The sequence below is a fragment of the Saccopteryx leptura genome, chromosome 1, assembly GCF_036850995.1.
Source record: "Saccopteryx leptura isolate mSacLep1 chromosome 1, mSacLep1_pri_phased_curated, whole genome shotgun sequence".
NCBI lineage: Eukaryota > Metazoa > Chordata > Mammalia > Chiroptera > Emballonuridae > Saccopteryx > Saccopteryx leptura.
The window spans coordinates 259,363,413-259,379,270 of NC_089503.1; the positions used below are offsets into that span (position 1 = coordinate 259,363,413).

The 15,858-nt window shown below is 50.4% G+C and overlaps 1 protein-coding gene across 2 annotated transcripts in view; it reads left to right on the plus strand.

The window, feature by feature from the left end:
- COLGALT1 (collagen beta(1-O)galactosyltransferase 1) overlaps positions 1-11,265 on the plus strand; it is a 33,726-nt gene extending 22,461 nt beyond the window's left edge. For both annotated transcript variants that reach the window (XM_066349538.1, XM_066349548.1), the window contains exons 6-12: positions 1,160-1,279; positions 5,144-5,220; positions 5,301-5,407; positions 6,624-6,756; positions 8,017-8,144; positions 9,240-9,446; positions 9,678-11,265. In XM_066349538.1, coding sequence (XP_066205635.1) covers positions 1,160-1,279; positions 5,144-5,220; positions 5,301-5,407; positions 6,624-6,756; positions 8,017-8,144; positions 9,240-9,446; positions 9,678-9,945 — 1,040 coding nt within the window. In that variant the 3' untranslated portion in view covers positions 9,946-11,265. The remainder of the gene's footprint in view (positions 1-1,159; positions 1,280-5,143; positions 5,221-5,300; positions 5,408-6,623; positions 6,757-8,016; positions 8,145-9,239; positions 9,447-9,677) is intronic.
- Positions 11,266-15,858: the final 4,593 nt, after the last annotated feature.

Sequence of the window (15,858 nt, forward strand, 5' to 3'; positions counted from 1 at the left end):
TTAGAACCTATTTATTGAAAATTATTTCCAATTCACTATTCTGCATTCTCCCAATTTTCTATAGTTGAACATAATTGTTCCCTAATTGTATAATTAGTAAAAAAAGCATTTTAAAAAGGAAAAGCCTGGCCTGTGGTGGCGCCATGGATAGAATATCGACCTGTAACAGGTCGTCAGTTCAAAGTGCTGGGCTTGCCCGGTCAAGGCACATACAGCAAGCAATCAATGAACAACTAAAGTGAAGCAACTATGAGTTGATACTTCTTGCTCCGCCCCTACCTCTATAAAATCAATAAATAAAAACTTAAAAAAAAAAAAGAGAAAGAGAACACAGCCATATGCTAACCTGTTATTTACTTTTAAGTCAGGGGTTAGTAATATCTAGCCCACCATGTTTCTGTATGGTGATAAACTAAGAACGGTTTTTATATTTTTATTGGTTAGAAAAAAATAGAAAAATATTTTGTGACATCTGAAAATTGTATGAAATTCAAATTTCAGTGCCTATAAAGGAAGTTTCATTGGCATGCTGCCACATCCATTTATTTGAGTGCCTATGGCTGCTTTCATGTTCCAAGGACAGAATTGAGTTGTTGAGACAGAAATTGTTGGGCCAGCAGCCTAAACTATTTTTACCATCTGCCTTGTTATGGAAAAGTTAGCCAGTAAAAATGAGAATTATTTTCACTGAGTTGTTAACTTTTAGAAAAAGTTAAAAAGTTAACACACACTCAATATACAAATTTAAACTGCCCAGAAAAGGACAAATGCAGATGGAAGTAATGTTATTAACATCTTATCCAACTGCATCCCCATTTTGTGCAGAAATATGCATCTTTAGTGTTCCCCTGCTGTTTTGCAGTTTGCTTTGTCATGGCATCCTGTAGGGACTGTGTCGGGGTAGTGCAAGGTGCTTGTTAACATTTCTTGTTAACATGTTGGTGATTGTCGATGTCTCGCCTGCCAGTGAAAACCCTGTTCTGGCTCCAATTCCCCAATGGAGATCTGAGGGGTTTCTGCTGGTTGCTAGGAATAGTGGGCGGGACTCCTTTACTTTCTGGCCCCACACTGGGCTGTGAGGCTGATTCTGTGATCACAGATGGCCCTTCCTACCTTGTTGCTCAGTTTTCAATTTTGATTGTTGTTTCCTTGGCCCCAGAGGTCCAGATGTACGTGTGCAACAAGGAGGTGTATGGCTTCCTGCCAGTGCCGCTGCGGTCACATAGTACCCTCCAAGATGAGGCTGAAAGTTTCACACATGTGCAGCTGGAGGTTATGGGTGAGTCTGCCCACACTGTCCTTTTTCTTATCATCTCACATACATCCCCTGAACACTAATTGAGCACCTGCTGGGTGCTAGTCCCTTTGCTAGGCACTGGGAACCTGGTGTGAACAAGGTAGACAGTTGTTCCTGCTCTCAGGGAGTACTAGCTTGCAGCAGCTGTGTGTGGCAGCCAGGGTGGGCTTCCTGGAGGAGGTGGCATTATGATTCAGGGTGAGTAGGATTTAGCCAGAAGGGGATTGCTGCCAGAGGAAGCATTATATTGCAGAGACTGGGAAGCTAGAGGGAACATGAGCTCAGGGAATAGGCAAAGTCATTGGGGTAGAAGTAAGGCTGATGAGCTGGGTGGACATGGCAGGGCCAGGGCAGTGACCTTAGACACTGGTGTTTTCCTCAGGGGCAGTCGGGAGCCATGGAGGGTATAGAGGTCAGTAGGTTTTCACTGATGAACCTTGATGCACATGGCAGTGTCTGGGCTATATCCTTTTTGGACCGTATCCAAACCTCAGACCTATTATTTACTTAATATTTATTTTATGTGTATACTTTTGTTTTACTTGAATGCATTTATTTAGAAAAGGAAATTACATATTTTTACCGTAGTTGCAAGCTCATGTCTTTCTAATAGATAAACAAATTCGTAAATTATTGAACTAGCAGCCCTGCTTCTGGTGAGCCTGGGAGATGGGTTGAGTACACAAGGCAGAGCTGTCATCAAGATTGCATGAGCTTGCCTGACCAGGCGGTGGCGCAGTGGATAGACTGTCGGACTAGGATGCGGAGGACCCATTTTCGAGACCCTGAGGTCACCAGCTTGAGCGTGGGCTCATCTGGTTTGAGCAAAGCTCACCAGCTTGGACCCAAGGTCGCTGGCTCGAGTAAGGGGTTACTCAGTCTGCTATAGCCCCATAGTCAAGGCACAGATGAGAAAGCAATCAATGGACAACTAAGGAACCGCAACGAAGAATTGATGTTTCTCATCTCTCTCCCTTCCTGTCTGTCTGTCCCTATCTGTCCCTCTCTCTGACTCTCTGTCTCTGCCACACACACACAAAAAAAAGATTGCTTGAGGAGATGGTGAGGGTGTCTACAGAGTAAGAGGACAGTGGTAGTGTCCATTTCCATCAGGGCTTTGCCCTTTGCTGGTCACATATCTCTGAGAAGACTTGAGAAGCAGCATAGTCATTCTCTCCACTGTACCGGTGGGGAGGGGCCAGGATCCTGCTGTTGGTCTCAGTTGCCCCATTCTTCCCTGCTTCCAGAAGGTTGTGTGTTGTGTGTCTCTGTCCCCCTGGTGGCTGAAGATGGAATAGCATACTCTCCTCTGGTGATGGGGGGACTTTGGTCTTTTGTGTGGCACCTGGATGTTGCAAGGTCACCACGGTGGAGACCCCACACACCCAAATCTGCTGCATGCAGATGCTCAGGCCTAGGCCCGGAGCCCTACTGGGTTACAATCATGACAGGTAGGTCTCTGCTTATCACCAACTCCTAACTGTGACTAGACCCTGAGAAGCATGGTTTCTATGTGCCATAGGTCTGGGCTATAGGTTTCCTGATTTAAATTTTCATATATATTTCTGTTATTGTTTCTGGTCAAGAAACCATTAACACTGCTGTTATAAACTCAACCGTGCCAGAGGCATGGCTATCTCCCTGTTTCTTGAGGGCCAGAGCTGAGCACACAGAATAGATGGAAGGAGGTTCTGGGTTTTCAGATATTTGTATAAATCTGTCTTTCTCTCCAAATGAAAACCATATTTTCTCTCTGTTCATGTGTGGGTCCCTGGACCAGGGCTATACATGTGATTTTTCATGTGTTCAAAAATCTTCCTTACAATGAAATTTCAGACTTGCAGAAAGCTTAGGGTGACAAGATCCCACCTTCTTCCAGGCAGGTACTGTCACCATTCACACCCCGCAGGGTAGAAATGGGGCAGAGGCTCAGGAAGAGAAGGGAAGGGGCACCTGGGATCTAAGCCTATGTCCTCAGACCTCAGAGTCTTGCCCTTGATCTCAGCTCTCCCGAGGAGGGTGGTGGCCAGGAGCTGAACGGCTCTGGGTGGGAGGAAGCCCTGGCATGTGTTGGCCTTAGAGGAGGCCCATGCTGTGAGGTAGGAGGTGCTGGCTTAGTCCCTTGAGCTCACAGGGGGCCTTTGTTCTTGGCAAGGTAGACACCACACTTTCCATTACTCTGGGCTTTTCTGGGCCAGTTTGATGGACAGGCAGGGACCTCTGCAGGCTCATATCTCCCTGAGGGTCTGGTTCTCCTACCAGAAACTGCCAGGGGTATGCCAAGATGGCACTGGGGATGTGGTCTGAGCACTGCTCATAGCTAAAAGGGAAACAGTCATGACTACTCTGAAATTCTGGACAAACCTTGGCTTTTAGACATGTCACTCAGTCAGATGTCCATTTTCTCCCTGTGTGTTTTCCCTCTTGAGTGTCTCTGTCCAAATTTTCCATTTTTATCAGGATACCAGTCATAGTGATTAGGGCCCACTCTGATGACCTCATTCTATCTTTCTTTTTTTACGATTTTTTTTTTTTTTTTTTTTTTACAGAGACAGAGAGATAGTCAGAGAGGTACAGATAGGGACAGACAGACAGGAATGGAGAGAGATGAGAAGCATCAATCATCAGTTTTTCGTTGCGACACCTTAGTTGTTCATTGATTGCTTTCTCATATGTGCTCTGACCGTGGGACTACAGCAGACCGAGTAACCCCTTGCTCGAGCCAGCAACCTTGGGTCCAAGCTGGTGAGCTCCACTCAAATCAGTTGAGCCTGCTCAAGCTGGCGACCTTGGGGTCTCGAACCTGGGTCCTCTGCATCCCAGTCTGACGCTGTATCCACTGCGCCACCGCCTGGTCAGGCTTTTTTTACGATTTTATTTATTGATTTTATAGAGAGGGGAGAGCAGTGGTAGATGAGCAAGAATTATAGTTGCTTCACTTTAATTATTCATTGCTTGCTTATTGCATGTGCCTTTACTGGACAAGCCAGGGTTTTAAACCAGCAACCTCAGCATACCAGGTCCATGCTCTATCCACTGCACCACAACAGGCCAGGCTGACCTCATTCTATCTTGATAACCTCTGTAAAGACCTTGTTTCCAAATAAGGTCATATTCTGAGGTCCCAGGCTTTCAGACAACAACATAACTTTTTGTGAGAGGACACCATTCAACCTATACGTGTGTGACTTTATGGCATCTTTTCATGAATAACCCTCTGAGGGGTTATTAGCCTATTTTACAGATAAGGAATCTGAAGTCCAGATATGTCAAGGTCACACAATTTGTCATTAATCCTTGGTTCATTTTATGAGCAACTATTGAGTGCCTGCTATATGCTGAATCTTATGATAGGCACTGGGGACCCAGTGTGAGTGGACAGACATGGTGTTCATTCCATGGGGCTCACAAAAGACAGGGAGTTAGGATTGCAGGATGGAGGTTTGATGGTGGAATCCTGGGCACTCTAGGGGCTAGGAGGCAGTATCTAACTCAGCCTGAAGGGGTCAGGAGGCTTGCCCCTCCTCCAGAGGGCACTTAGCTGAGAACTGGAGGGGGAGGGAAGAAGGAAGGGTGTTCCAGGCAGAGGCCCAGCATGTGCCAAGGTCCTGAGGTAGGAATGGGTGAGTTTGGTGTGCTAACAGCTAGAGTGAATAGGAGGTGGGGGAGAGAGACTTAACACCAGTGCTGTGAGTGGGGACAGGTCAGGCAGGTTCTCCAACCCCAGGCTGAGGAGCTCAGGGTGATATGGCACCATGGAGGGGATAAGGAGGGGGCAGTGGAAAGAAGCTGGAATATTCCCTACCCATGACCCCAGTAACCCCTCGACATCTTTCTCCCCCGCAGTGAAGCACCCCCCAGCAGAGCCCTCCTGGTTTGTCTCGGTGCCTACCAAGATACCTGACAAGATGGGCTTTGACGAGGTGGGCCAGGCCTCCGCGGTGGGGAGGGAGGGAGGTGGCAGACCTAGGGCCGGAGAGTTTGACAGCGGCTCGTACCACAGGTCTTCATGATCAACCTGAAGCGGCGGCAAGACCGGCGGGACCGCATGCTGCGGGCACTGCAGGCGCAGGAGATCCAGTTCCAGCTGGTAGAGGCTGTGGACGGCAAGTGAGTCCAACCCTGAGGGGAGGGCCGAGGACCGTGCACTGGGGCCTGAGGGAGGCAGGTGAGCCCTACCCTGAGGGGAGGGCTGAGGACCGTGCACTGGGGCCTGAGGGAGGCAGGTGAGCCCTACCCTGAGGGGAGGGCTGAGGACCATGCACTGGGGCCTGAGGGAGGCAGGTGAGCCCTACCCTGAGGGGAGGGCTGAGGACCGTGCACTGGGGCCTGAGGGAGGCAGGTGAGCCCTACCCTGAGGGGAGGGCTGAGGACCGTGCACTGGGGCCTGAGGGAGGTAGGTGAGCCCTACCCTGAGGGGAGGGCTGAGGACCGTGCACTGGGGCCTGAGGGAGGCAGGTGAGCCCTACCCTGAGGGGAGGGCTGAGGACCGTGCACTGGGGCCTGAGGGAGGCAGGTGAGCCCTACCCTGAGGGGAGGGCTGAGGACCGTGCACTGGGGCCTGAGGGAGGCAGGTGAGCCCTACCCTGAGGGGAGGGCCGAGGACCGTGCACTGGGGCCTGAGGGAGGCAGGTGAGCCCTACCCTGAGGGGAGGGCTGAGGACCGTGCACTGGGGCCTGAGGGAGGCAGGTGAGCCCTACCCTGAGGGGAGGGCCGAGGACCGTGCACTGGGGCCTGAGGGAGGCAGGTGAGCCCTACCCTGAGGGGAGGGCCGAGGACCGTGCACTGGGGCCTGAGGGAGGCAGGTGAGCCCTACCCTGAGGGGAGGGCTGAGGACCGTGCACTGGGGCCTGAGGGAGGCAGGTGAGCCCTACCCTGAGGGGAGGGCTGAGGACCGTGCACTGGGGCCTGAGGAAGGCAAGTGAGCCCTACCCTGAGGGGAGGGCTGAGGACCGTGCACTGGGGCCTGAGGGAGGCAGGTGAGCCCTACCCTGAGGGGAGGGCTGAGGACCGTGCACTGGGGCCTGAGGGAGGCAGGTGAGCCCTACCCTGAGGGGAGGGCTGAGGACCATGCACTGGGGCCTGAGGGAGGCAAGTGAGCCCTACCCTGGGGAAGGGGTGTGGACCATGCTGGTGGGGGCTACCATAGAGAGGAAGTGAGGCTGAGCTACACTCAGGTAGACCACCCCTGCAGTCCTGGCCATGGGTCCAGGAGGGCTACCAGTAGTTGAAGAGTGAGGCACTTCCTCAGTAGGAGGGGGCACTAATGGTGGAATGGCAGACAGAGTGTGTTTTCCACTGACCCCTTCCTGTCCCCCCTTCCAGAGCCATGAACACCAGCCAGGTGGAGGCACTGGGCATCCAGATGCTGCCTGGCTATCAGGACCCCTACCATGGGCGGCCCCTCACCAAAGGAGAGATGGGCTGCTTCCTCAGTCACTATAACATCTGGAAGGAGGTGGGTGCAGCGGGGGTAGAGGGTCTGGTGAGAAGGGTAGGGCAGGGCTGTCCTCGGCCTTCCTATAGCTCGGGGAGGGCATTGCCTACACCCCAGGCAGATTCCAAAGCTGCCACAGGACTCAGGGCCTCTCTTTAGCGAATGTCCTTCCATTGTGCAGATGTGGAAACTGAGATTGGGGAGGGGGAAGTTGTGAGCCCAGTTTTTGGAGCAGGTTGGGTCCAAGGCCAAGCAAGGCCCTTTCACACCTAGCTGTTTTCAGATGTCTGAAGGCAGGACTCTGGCCTTGATATTGACTAATAGAAGTAACAGCTGTGGTGACATTAACTAGTGGGGAGCCCATGCCAAGGGTAGCCCGTTAGCCCTGGGGCTTATCAGCCTCACTTGGAGAGAGAGGCTGTGATAAGTGAGGATGCTGGGCTGAGATTTGAACCTGGGACTGCCAGGCATGAGGCCAGATGGCTGTCTGGCTGCAGCATGGGAGGGTGATCTGGAGGGGTGTCCAGGTGTCTGAGGTGATGGGTGCTCAATTGGGTTGACCTTTCCTGAGATTCATTGTTGATGGAATGGGGCCACAGTTGTGGTTTCCAAGTGGCCCTGATGCCAAGGGACATCCGGGTTTGAGTCCAACCCTGCCTCTGTCAACTCTGTGAGCAGGAAGGTGGTTCCCAGCCTGATCTTCAGTTTCCCCAGCTGACAGTCAGGGCCTCAGGGGCAGTCATGAAGATTCTCAAGTTCATTCATTCAGGGAACATTTGCCAAGCATCTCCTCTGTACCTGGTCTGGGGCTGGTCCTGGGGACAAGATAGCCACTGAGATAGGCCCAGCGCCCTGCAGGGGACCCACAACCCCAGGAAATGGGAAGCCTGGTGATAAACCACAAAGAAATAAATCAGACTGAAATAAGTAAGATACATCTAGAGAAGGGGCCTAGGAGTATGAAATGTCCTCAGGGGGCAGCTTTGGGTGGTAGTTGGGAAGGGCCTCCTGGGTGAGGGACATTAGTGCTGAAGAGTGAGAGGGAGTCTGCCTGCCACTGTGTGTGGGAGGGTGCTGTGTGTCAGCACAGGCCCAGGCCCTGGAGTGGGAAGGAGCAGCCAGGCCAAGGCGTCTGCTCTTGAATGTTTGAGGAAGTGGTGGCCTGCTGGGGAGGCCAGTACGTACAGTAGTGGGGAGAGGTGTGTTTGCTTCTCTCCTGTTGTCTCAGAGCCTTTAAGCTGATCTGGCTTCAGGGTCAGGCCTGGCCTTGGTCTCCCTCAGGTCATGGACAGGGGACTGCAGAAATCACTGGTCTTTGAGGATGACTTGCGCTTCGAGATCTTCTTCAAGAGGCGCCTGATGAACCTCATGCGGGATGTGCAGAGGGAGGGTCTGGACTGGGACCTGATGTAAGTGTGGGGCTTGGGGGTGGGGCCATGCCTGGGGCATGGTCTGGGTCAGGGGCAGAAATGGGGCATGGTGTGGAGCGGATGGAGTTGAGGTCTGGGGGGTGTGGTCTGGAGTGGGGCGGAGCTGGAGCCTGGTGGTGGGACTACAGCTCAGAAGAACATACATATCTGAGGGCATCTGCAGGTTAATAACTTGGGCCAGCTCTTGGGAATATGGCAAGAGTACCCTGTGCGTGTGTGGCCTGCATGAAGGCTTTGACCTGAGAGTAGTCAGGACTTGGGGCATGTCCTCAGGCCTATGAGGTCGTTCCTTGGGAGGATGACCTGCAAGTCTAGGGACCTGGCAGTGGGGATGTGGGTTCATCAGGGCTTGGAGACTTGAAGGGTTCTGTGGTGGATGGGGGATGGCTAAGATTTGCCCAGAAAGCCTGTGGGCTGGCTGAGGATCTGGGGGTGTGGCCTGTGGTAGGTATGGTCAGGACTTGGTAGCTCCCTGGAAGCTCAGAGCTGGCTGAATGGGGAGTAGCCAGGTAGCCTGGGTCTTAGCCCAGTATAAGGTCAAATGTGGCCAGCATATTTCTGGAACAGTCCTTTGGGGTTTTATATTAGGAGGTTGGTTCCTCCTCTCTCCTCCCTCCCCTTCTTCCTGTGGTGTTCAAGGCCCTGATCCAGGTTCTAGGCCCCAGACTCTGGACCATGCTATTCATAAGAACCTACCTCTTCCTTCCTGACAGCTCACCATGTCCTTGCAGCTCACTCCACCACCCCACAGCCACTGCACCCAGAGCAGCTCCCCGCTTAGCCCCACTCTTCTTCCTTGTGGCAGAGCTTCAGAGAATGTCCAAGAAATCCCATTCTTACCAGCTCCAGATCCCTCCATGGCTCCCTAGTGTTGTTGGAAAAAACCCACACCTGTCCTTATAAGCCCCAGATTCCTGTGGTCCTGCCATTCCAGCCACACAGGCCTCCTTGTGCCCCAAACACACCAAGCCTTTCACCCCTGGACCTGATGGGCTCAGGAGATCCCTGCCTTGCTGGGTTCGTGTTCTCTGGTTGGTGGAAGGAGGGTGACAGGGTCTCAATTCTGCACCCCAGCTATGTGGGCCGGAAGCGGATGCAGGTGGAGCACCCAGAGAAGGCTGTGCCCCGTGTGAGGAACCTGGTCGAGGCTGACTACTCCTATTGGACACTGGCCTATGTGATCTCCCTACAAGGTGCCCGCAAGCTGATGGCCGCCCGGCCACTCTCCAAGATGCTGCCTGTCGACGAGTTCCTGCCAGTCATGTTTGACAAGCACCCAGTGTGAGAAGGGGTTGCTAGAGGCCGACGGCCTGGGTCTCGTTGTGTAACTGTCCTGGAGAGGGTGGGGCGTGAGGCTCTCAGTCTCTCAGGAAGGTGCCTTTTCCTCTGCTCACTTCCACTGTGTGTCCCCTCCGTTTGAGCCCCCTTCTCTCTCAATCTGTCCCCTTCCACTTCTCCCTTCATCTGTCCCTTCTCAGCTCACCACTGCCCCCCACTCCCCTCTTTCCCCAGGTCTGAGTACAAGGCCCACTTCTCCCCCCGCAACCTGCGTGCCTTCTCCGTGGAGCCTCTGCTTGTGTACCCAACGCACTACACAGGGGATGACGGGTATGTGAGCGACACAGAGACCTCGGTTGTGTGGAACAATGAGCACGTCAAGACTGACTGGGACCGTGCCAAGTCTCAGAAGATGAAGGAGCAGCAAGCACTAAGTCGAGAAGCCAAAAACTCAGATGTGCTGCAGTCCCCGCTGGACAGTGCTGCCCGGGATGAGCTCTGAGGGGCAGCGGCGGAAGCACCACAGCAGCCCCAGATGCTTGCTGGGACCGCAGGGCCCTGCTGGGTCCCTGGCAGGCTGTGCGGGCCTCTCCATGCAGGGTGGTGTCCATGCAGGGTCAGCTCTTGCTCAGCAATCATGCACACAGACAGCATTAATGGAGTGCCTACTGTATGCCAGGAATAGTGTTTGGCACTGGAAGATTGGGTGAGAACAAGCCATCATTCATCTCTCCATGTGCCTGACATTTTTTAAGCATTAACTGTGTGCCAGGTTTGTGTGTGATGGCAGTGAATGAAGCATATTTTCTTGATGATTCATTCATCAAACATTTATTGATCCCCCAAGAATCAGGCACTAGTGATATAATTCATTTTTAATAATTTAAGTATTTATTGAGTGCCTACTGTATGATGGGCACCATTTCAGGCTTTGGGAGTATTTAGATAAACAGACATTTTCATTTATTCAGACACATATCAAGCACCTACTATGTGTCTTTTAACACACAAGTTCTTACTGACTCCGTACTTTTATTAGGAGTGCCTGCTGTGTGCCAGGAGCTGAGCTTGGTGTTGGGATGGAGCGCGACGAGTTGCTTTCTCTCTTTGGCTGGTTTCTTCCCCAGACATCTGAAGTGCAGCTACTGTGCACCAGGCATTAATGATACGAGACAATACGACAATTGTTCAGTTAGCATTTGATCACCCACGTGTGTGCTGGGCCACAGAGATGAGCAAAAAGAATCGTTTCATTTCTTCATGCATTAGGCATTTATTGAGTGCCTATTGTGTACCAGACCTTGTGGCTTCCTACAACCCTTAGAGAACGGTTGAGTTTGAATCCTCCTAATTTGTCTCCCAGTCACCTGAGTTCTGTGCACAACACCACCCAGGAGGGCAGGTGGCTATTCTGTGACCAGGGTCTGCTGCTGGTCCCAGTAACCACATGGCTGCCTGTAGGTTCCTGCACCCAGCCCTGCTGGAAGGGGTAGGGATGGAGATGGGGGCTGGGTCTCTCTCCTGCCTGCCCCGGTCCTGTTTGCTTGACCTCCCAAGTCCACATCTTAGGTGTAGCATCTGCCTGCTCAGTGGCATTCCTCTGAGCCTTGGGTGGGCTCAGCTGCACTGGGGTGCTGCCTGCAGCCTGGGCCGGACTTGCTGCAGCCCAGGCTGGAGGACTTGCTGTGCCTTCAGCCAGAAATGAATGTCAGAACCAGCCAGCGGTGCTTTACCCTCTTAGGGATGGATACTGCTCGCTGGATCGGGTCCTAGATAACTTGCTTATTTTTTTATTAAATGTTCCTGGTTGGTTTTCATGTAAGTCTGTGTTCTCTTCTGGTCCAGTGCTCTGCTCACTGCAAACACATCACTCCCAGGCCCCACCCCCACTGCTGGCCAAGGTATGGGAGGGAACCACATACCGAGAGAAGCTGACCAGAGGCTGAGTGTAGGTGAGGGGGCAGTGAGAGTCCTGTGGCCCAGTGTGTGCCATAAAATACCCTCAAAGTAGCCCAGGGACAGATGGACAAGCTCCTTGTATCCTGTTGAGTCAACGGCAGGAGTGTTTCAGATGACAGAATATGGAGGGGGCCTCTTATGGTTTGGAGTCCCCAGAAAACGAACCTTAAGATGAGGATTTGGCATCCAAGAGGTCACTGAGGAAGCCCAGGTAGGGATGGGAACATGAGACAAGAAGGAGCTCTACCAGGGGCACCAGCAAGCAGTTGGGCATCTGGGTTCCTCTCTGAGACAGCCTCTGGTCCCACCCCAGGGATTTATATTTGTGTTTTCTGTGTCTGATACTTAAGGGTTCTCAAGATTCTTAAGCCCTTAGGGTGTGTAGGTAGATACTGAGGCATTTACAAAATAACAGATTGTGTGATCCTGTGGGAAAATAAGAATAGAAAGGTTAGCAAACTGAAGAAGCAAAATTAAGTCACAGAGACAACTAACATTTGGGTTAAAAACAAAAAAGCCTTACCCACTTGCATGGAGCATATCCATACATGTTTTTTGGGTTTTTTTAAGAGTCAGAGAGAGGGATAGACAGGGACAGACAGACAGGAATGGAGAGATGAGAAGCATCAATCATCAGTTTTTCCTTGCGCATTGCGACACCTTAGTTGTTCATTGATTGCTTTTTCACATGTGCCTTGACCGCGGGCCTACAGCAGACTGAATAACCCCTTGCTCGAGCCAGCGACCTTGGGTCCAAGCTGGTGAGCTTTTGCTCAAACCAGATGAGCCCACGCTCAAGCTGGCAACCTTGGGTTCTCAAACCTGGGTCCTCAGCATCCCAGTCCGACGCTCTATCCACTGCGCCACTGCCTGGTCAGGCTCTACATGTTTTTAAAAAGAGGGTCATATTACCTAAACTCTGCTGCAGCCCTACTTCGTTTTGCCCCATGAAACACTTTAATTTCATAAACATGGAATCGATTTTCTTTTAAAACTTAACAACATTGTGGACCGTCTAATCTACGCAGATGTCTACTAATTCACTTTGGGTTGTTCCATGATAGGGTGGATCACACTTTTTTTTTTGAGAGAGAGGCAGGAACATGGAGCTGTTCCTGTATGTGCCCTGACTGGGGAATCGAACCGGCAACCTCCACACTCTGAGACAATTCTCCAACCAACCAAACTATCCTGCCAGGGTTCAATTTTTATTGATTTTTAGAGACGACAGAGGAAGGGAGAGCGAAAGGAGGAGGAAAGGAAGCATTTGTTCCACTCACTCATGCATTTCTTGGTTGCTTCTTGTTTGTGTCCTGACCAGGAATTGAACCTGCAATCTTGTCATTTCTGGAGGATGCTCTTAAGTAACTGAGCTAACCGGCCAGGGCTCATAGTTACTTTTCTTGTTAACTCTTCACCCTTCATCCAGGGTGGATGATCCGAGTTTAGTAACCAGTCCCCTCTAATGGGACATTGGAGTTTCTTCTCGTGTTACAGTTACACATGATGTTTCCAAATCTAATTTTTACCTAGTGGATCTCAACTGAGAGTGATTTTGATCTCAACTCAGGGACACTGCGCAGGGTCCAGGAGACATTCCTGATGATTATGACTCTAGGTGGGTGCTATTGCTGTCAAGTGGACAGAAGCTAGGGATGCAGCTAAACATACAGCTGAACATTCCACAGGACACTGTCCTTATAACAAAGACTGATCAGGCCCCAGAAGCCAACTGTGCCAGGGTCGAGAATCTCTGCACCCATACCGTTCAGCCTTTTGGGACATGAGTCTCTAGAAGGGTCTTCTTTGTGGCACAAAGTAGTTAGTTTCCTTTGCTTCAAACTGTCTCCTTTTCTCTTTTAACCTTCAGGAGAGCTGCATCCTTCCTTTTGTAATGTTCCATATGTACAGTGTTAAAAATTATTTTTTATTGATTTTAGAGAGAGAGGAAGGGAAAGAGAGAAAGAAACATTGATTTGTTGCTCCACTTATTTATGCATTCATTGGTTGATTCCTGTATGTACCCTGACCGGGGATCGAACCCACAACCTTGATGTATTGGGATGATGTTCTAACCAACCAAGTTACCTGGGTATATTTGTGTGTGTGTGTGTGTGTGTGTGTGTGTGTGTGTGTGTTTTAGGTGAGAGGAGGAGAAATAGTGAGGCAGACTCCTGCATGCTCCCCTATTGGGATTTACCCTGCGACCCCATCTGGGGCCAATGCTCGAGTACCTAGCTATTTTCATTGCCTGAGGATATCATGCTCAGACAGAACTATCCTCAGTGCCTGAGGCCATGCACAAACCAATTGAATTACTGGCTGCAGGAGGGGAAGAAGGAGAGAAGGGGGGAGAGAAATAGATGGTCACTTCTCTTGTGTGCCCTGACTGGGAATCGAACCTGGGATGTCCAGATGCCAGATTGACACTCTATCCACTGAGCCACTGGTCAGGGCCTATATAATGTTTTAATGTTATTTCTAATTGAAAAGTGACTCATGTTCATGGAAAAAAACTTCAGTTGGTCCATTGGTTCATTGTCTTAGCTTGCTATGGCTGCAATAACAAATTTCCACAAATTTAGTGACTTAAAACAACGCACATTTATTCTCACGTGTTTCTGGAGGCCAGAAGTCTGAAATCAGTTTCACTGGGCTACTGTCAAGGTGTTACCGGGGCTGGTTCCTTTGGGAGAATCTAGGGGAGATCCAGTGTTCTTGCCTTTTCCAGCTTCTGAGAACTGTTGGCATTCCGTAGCTCATGACCCTTTCCTGTATCACTCTAACCTCTTGCTTCCATCATCACATCTACTTCTTCTGACTTTCATTCCTCTTGTAAGGCCTGTTGTGATTGTTTACATTTAGGGTCCACTCAGAAAATCCAGAATAATTTCCCTGTCATCTGAAGATCCCTTGTAACACCATGTGCAAAATTTCTTTTGCTTTTTTTTTAAATTAAGTGAGAGGTGGAGAGGCAGAGGCACAGACTCCCATATGCTCTCCGACCAGGAAACACTCAGCAAGCCCCCTACTAGGGGATACTCTGCCCATCTGAGGCCACCACTCCATTGCTTGGCAATTAGGCTATTTTTAGCACCTGAGGCGAGGCTGGGGAGCCATCCTCAGTGCCTGGAGGCCAACTTGTTCAAACCATTTGAGCCATGGCTGTGGAAGGGGAAGAGAGAGAGAAGAGGGAGGGAGGGATGGAGAAATAGATGGTTGCTTCTCCTGTGTGCCCTGACCGGAATTGAACCTGGGAACGTCCACACACTGGGTTGACACTCATCACTTAGCCAACCAGCCAGGGCTCTTCTTTTGCTATTTAAAGTAACATTTACATGTTCTGGGCAATAGGACATGTATATCTCGGGAGTGGTTTATTATATAATCTACCCCAATTATCCTTTAGCATAGCTGCAATTGTCTGGCTCCATTTATTATGTATCATAACCTAATTATGGTGAGAAAGAGAAACCACTTGAGGTCTTTTCACAGGGAAGAGGTTAATATAGGAAATTCACAAGGACTCAATCCTGCCCTTGTAGCATGAAAACAGCCACAGACTGAGTTGAATGAATGAATGATTGGTTGTGAGCTAATAAAACTTATAAAAACAAGCAGTGGGTCAGATGTGGCCCAGGGGCTGTAGTTTGCCAAATTCTAGTGCAGAGGAGCAGGACTTGGGTTGGCCCTATAAGACTGATTTTGGTTTTATTTTTTTTAAGATTATATTTATTGATTTAGAGAGAGAAAGAGAGAGGGATTGAGATCAGAGTTGTTTTACTTTAGTTGTCCATTGATTTCTTCTCATATGTGCCTTGACTGGTCAACCCCTGGGTTTTGAACCAGCAACCACAGCATTCCAGGTCAACACTCTGTCCACTGTGCCACCACTGGTCAGGCAGGAATAATTTTGCAGATCTGACTCACCAAGGGAACTTAGGCTCTCCACAATCATAGAAGACTGGAAGTCAAGGGGTCCTCAAAACTTTCAACTTCAGGCACATATCCCATATCTCTGATTCAGGAATAGGATCTACAACTGCATTTCTATACCCACCAAGATTGGCTGGTGGCAGAGTAAAGAGGGGGAGAAACCAAGATCGCTCCAGTTCCTTCTTCCTTCTAAAGCTGGAGGCGCTGGTGGACCCAAACACATGCCCAGCAACATGGAAGTCTGCGAGCATGGCAGCAGCTTTGCAGAAACGGATTGGGTGGGGGCGGGGGCAAGGCTGCTGTCTACCCACCACTTCTTGTTTATTACTGTACAGTATGGGGATGGTAAGAATGACTGTGTAATTGTAGGATGCATAATGCAGTAACTATTATATGTAATTGCAGGATTAAAAGCAGAGTAATTATTATGTAATGTAATTATGTAATGAAATGTAATTTTACGGAGATCACATAATTGTGTTATAACTTCTAGGAAACTGAGTGTGCGTCTTGTTGACAT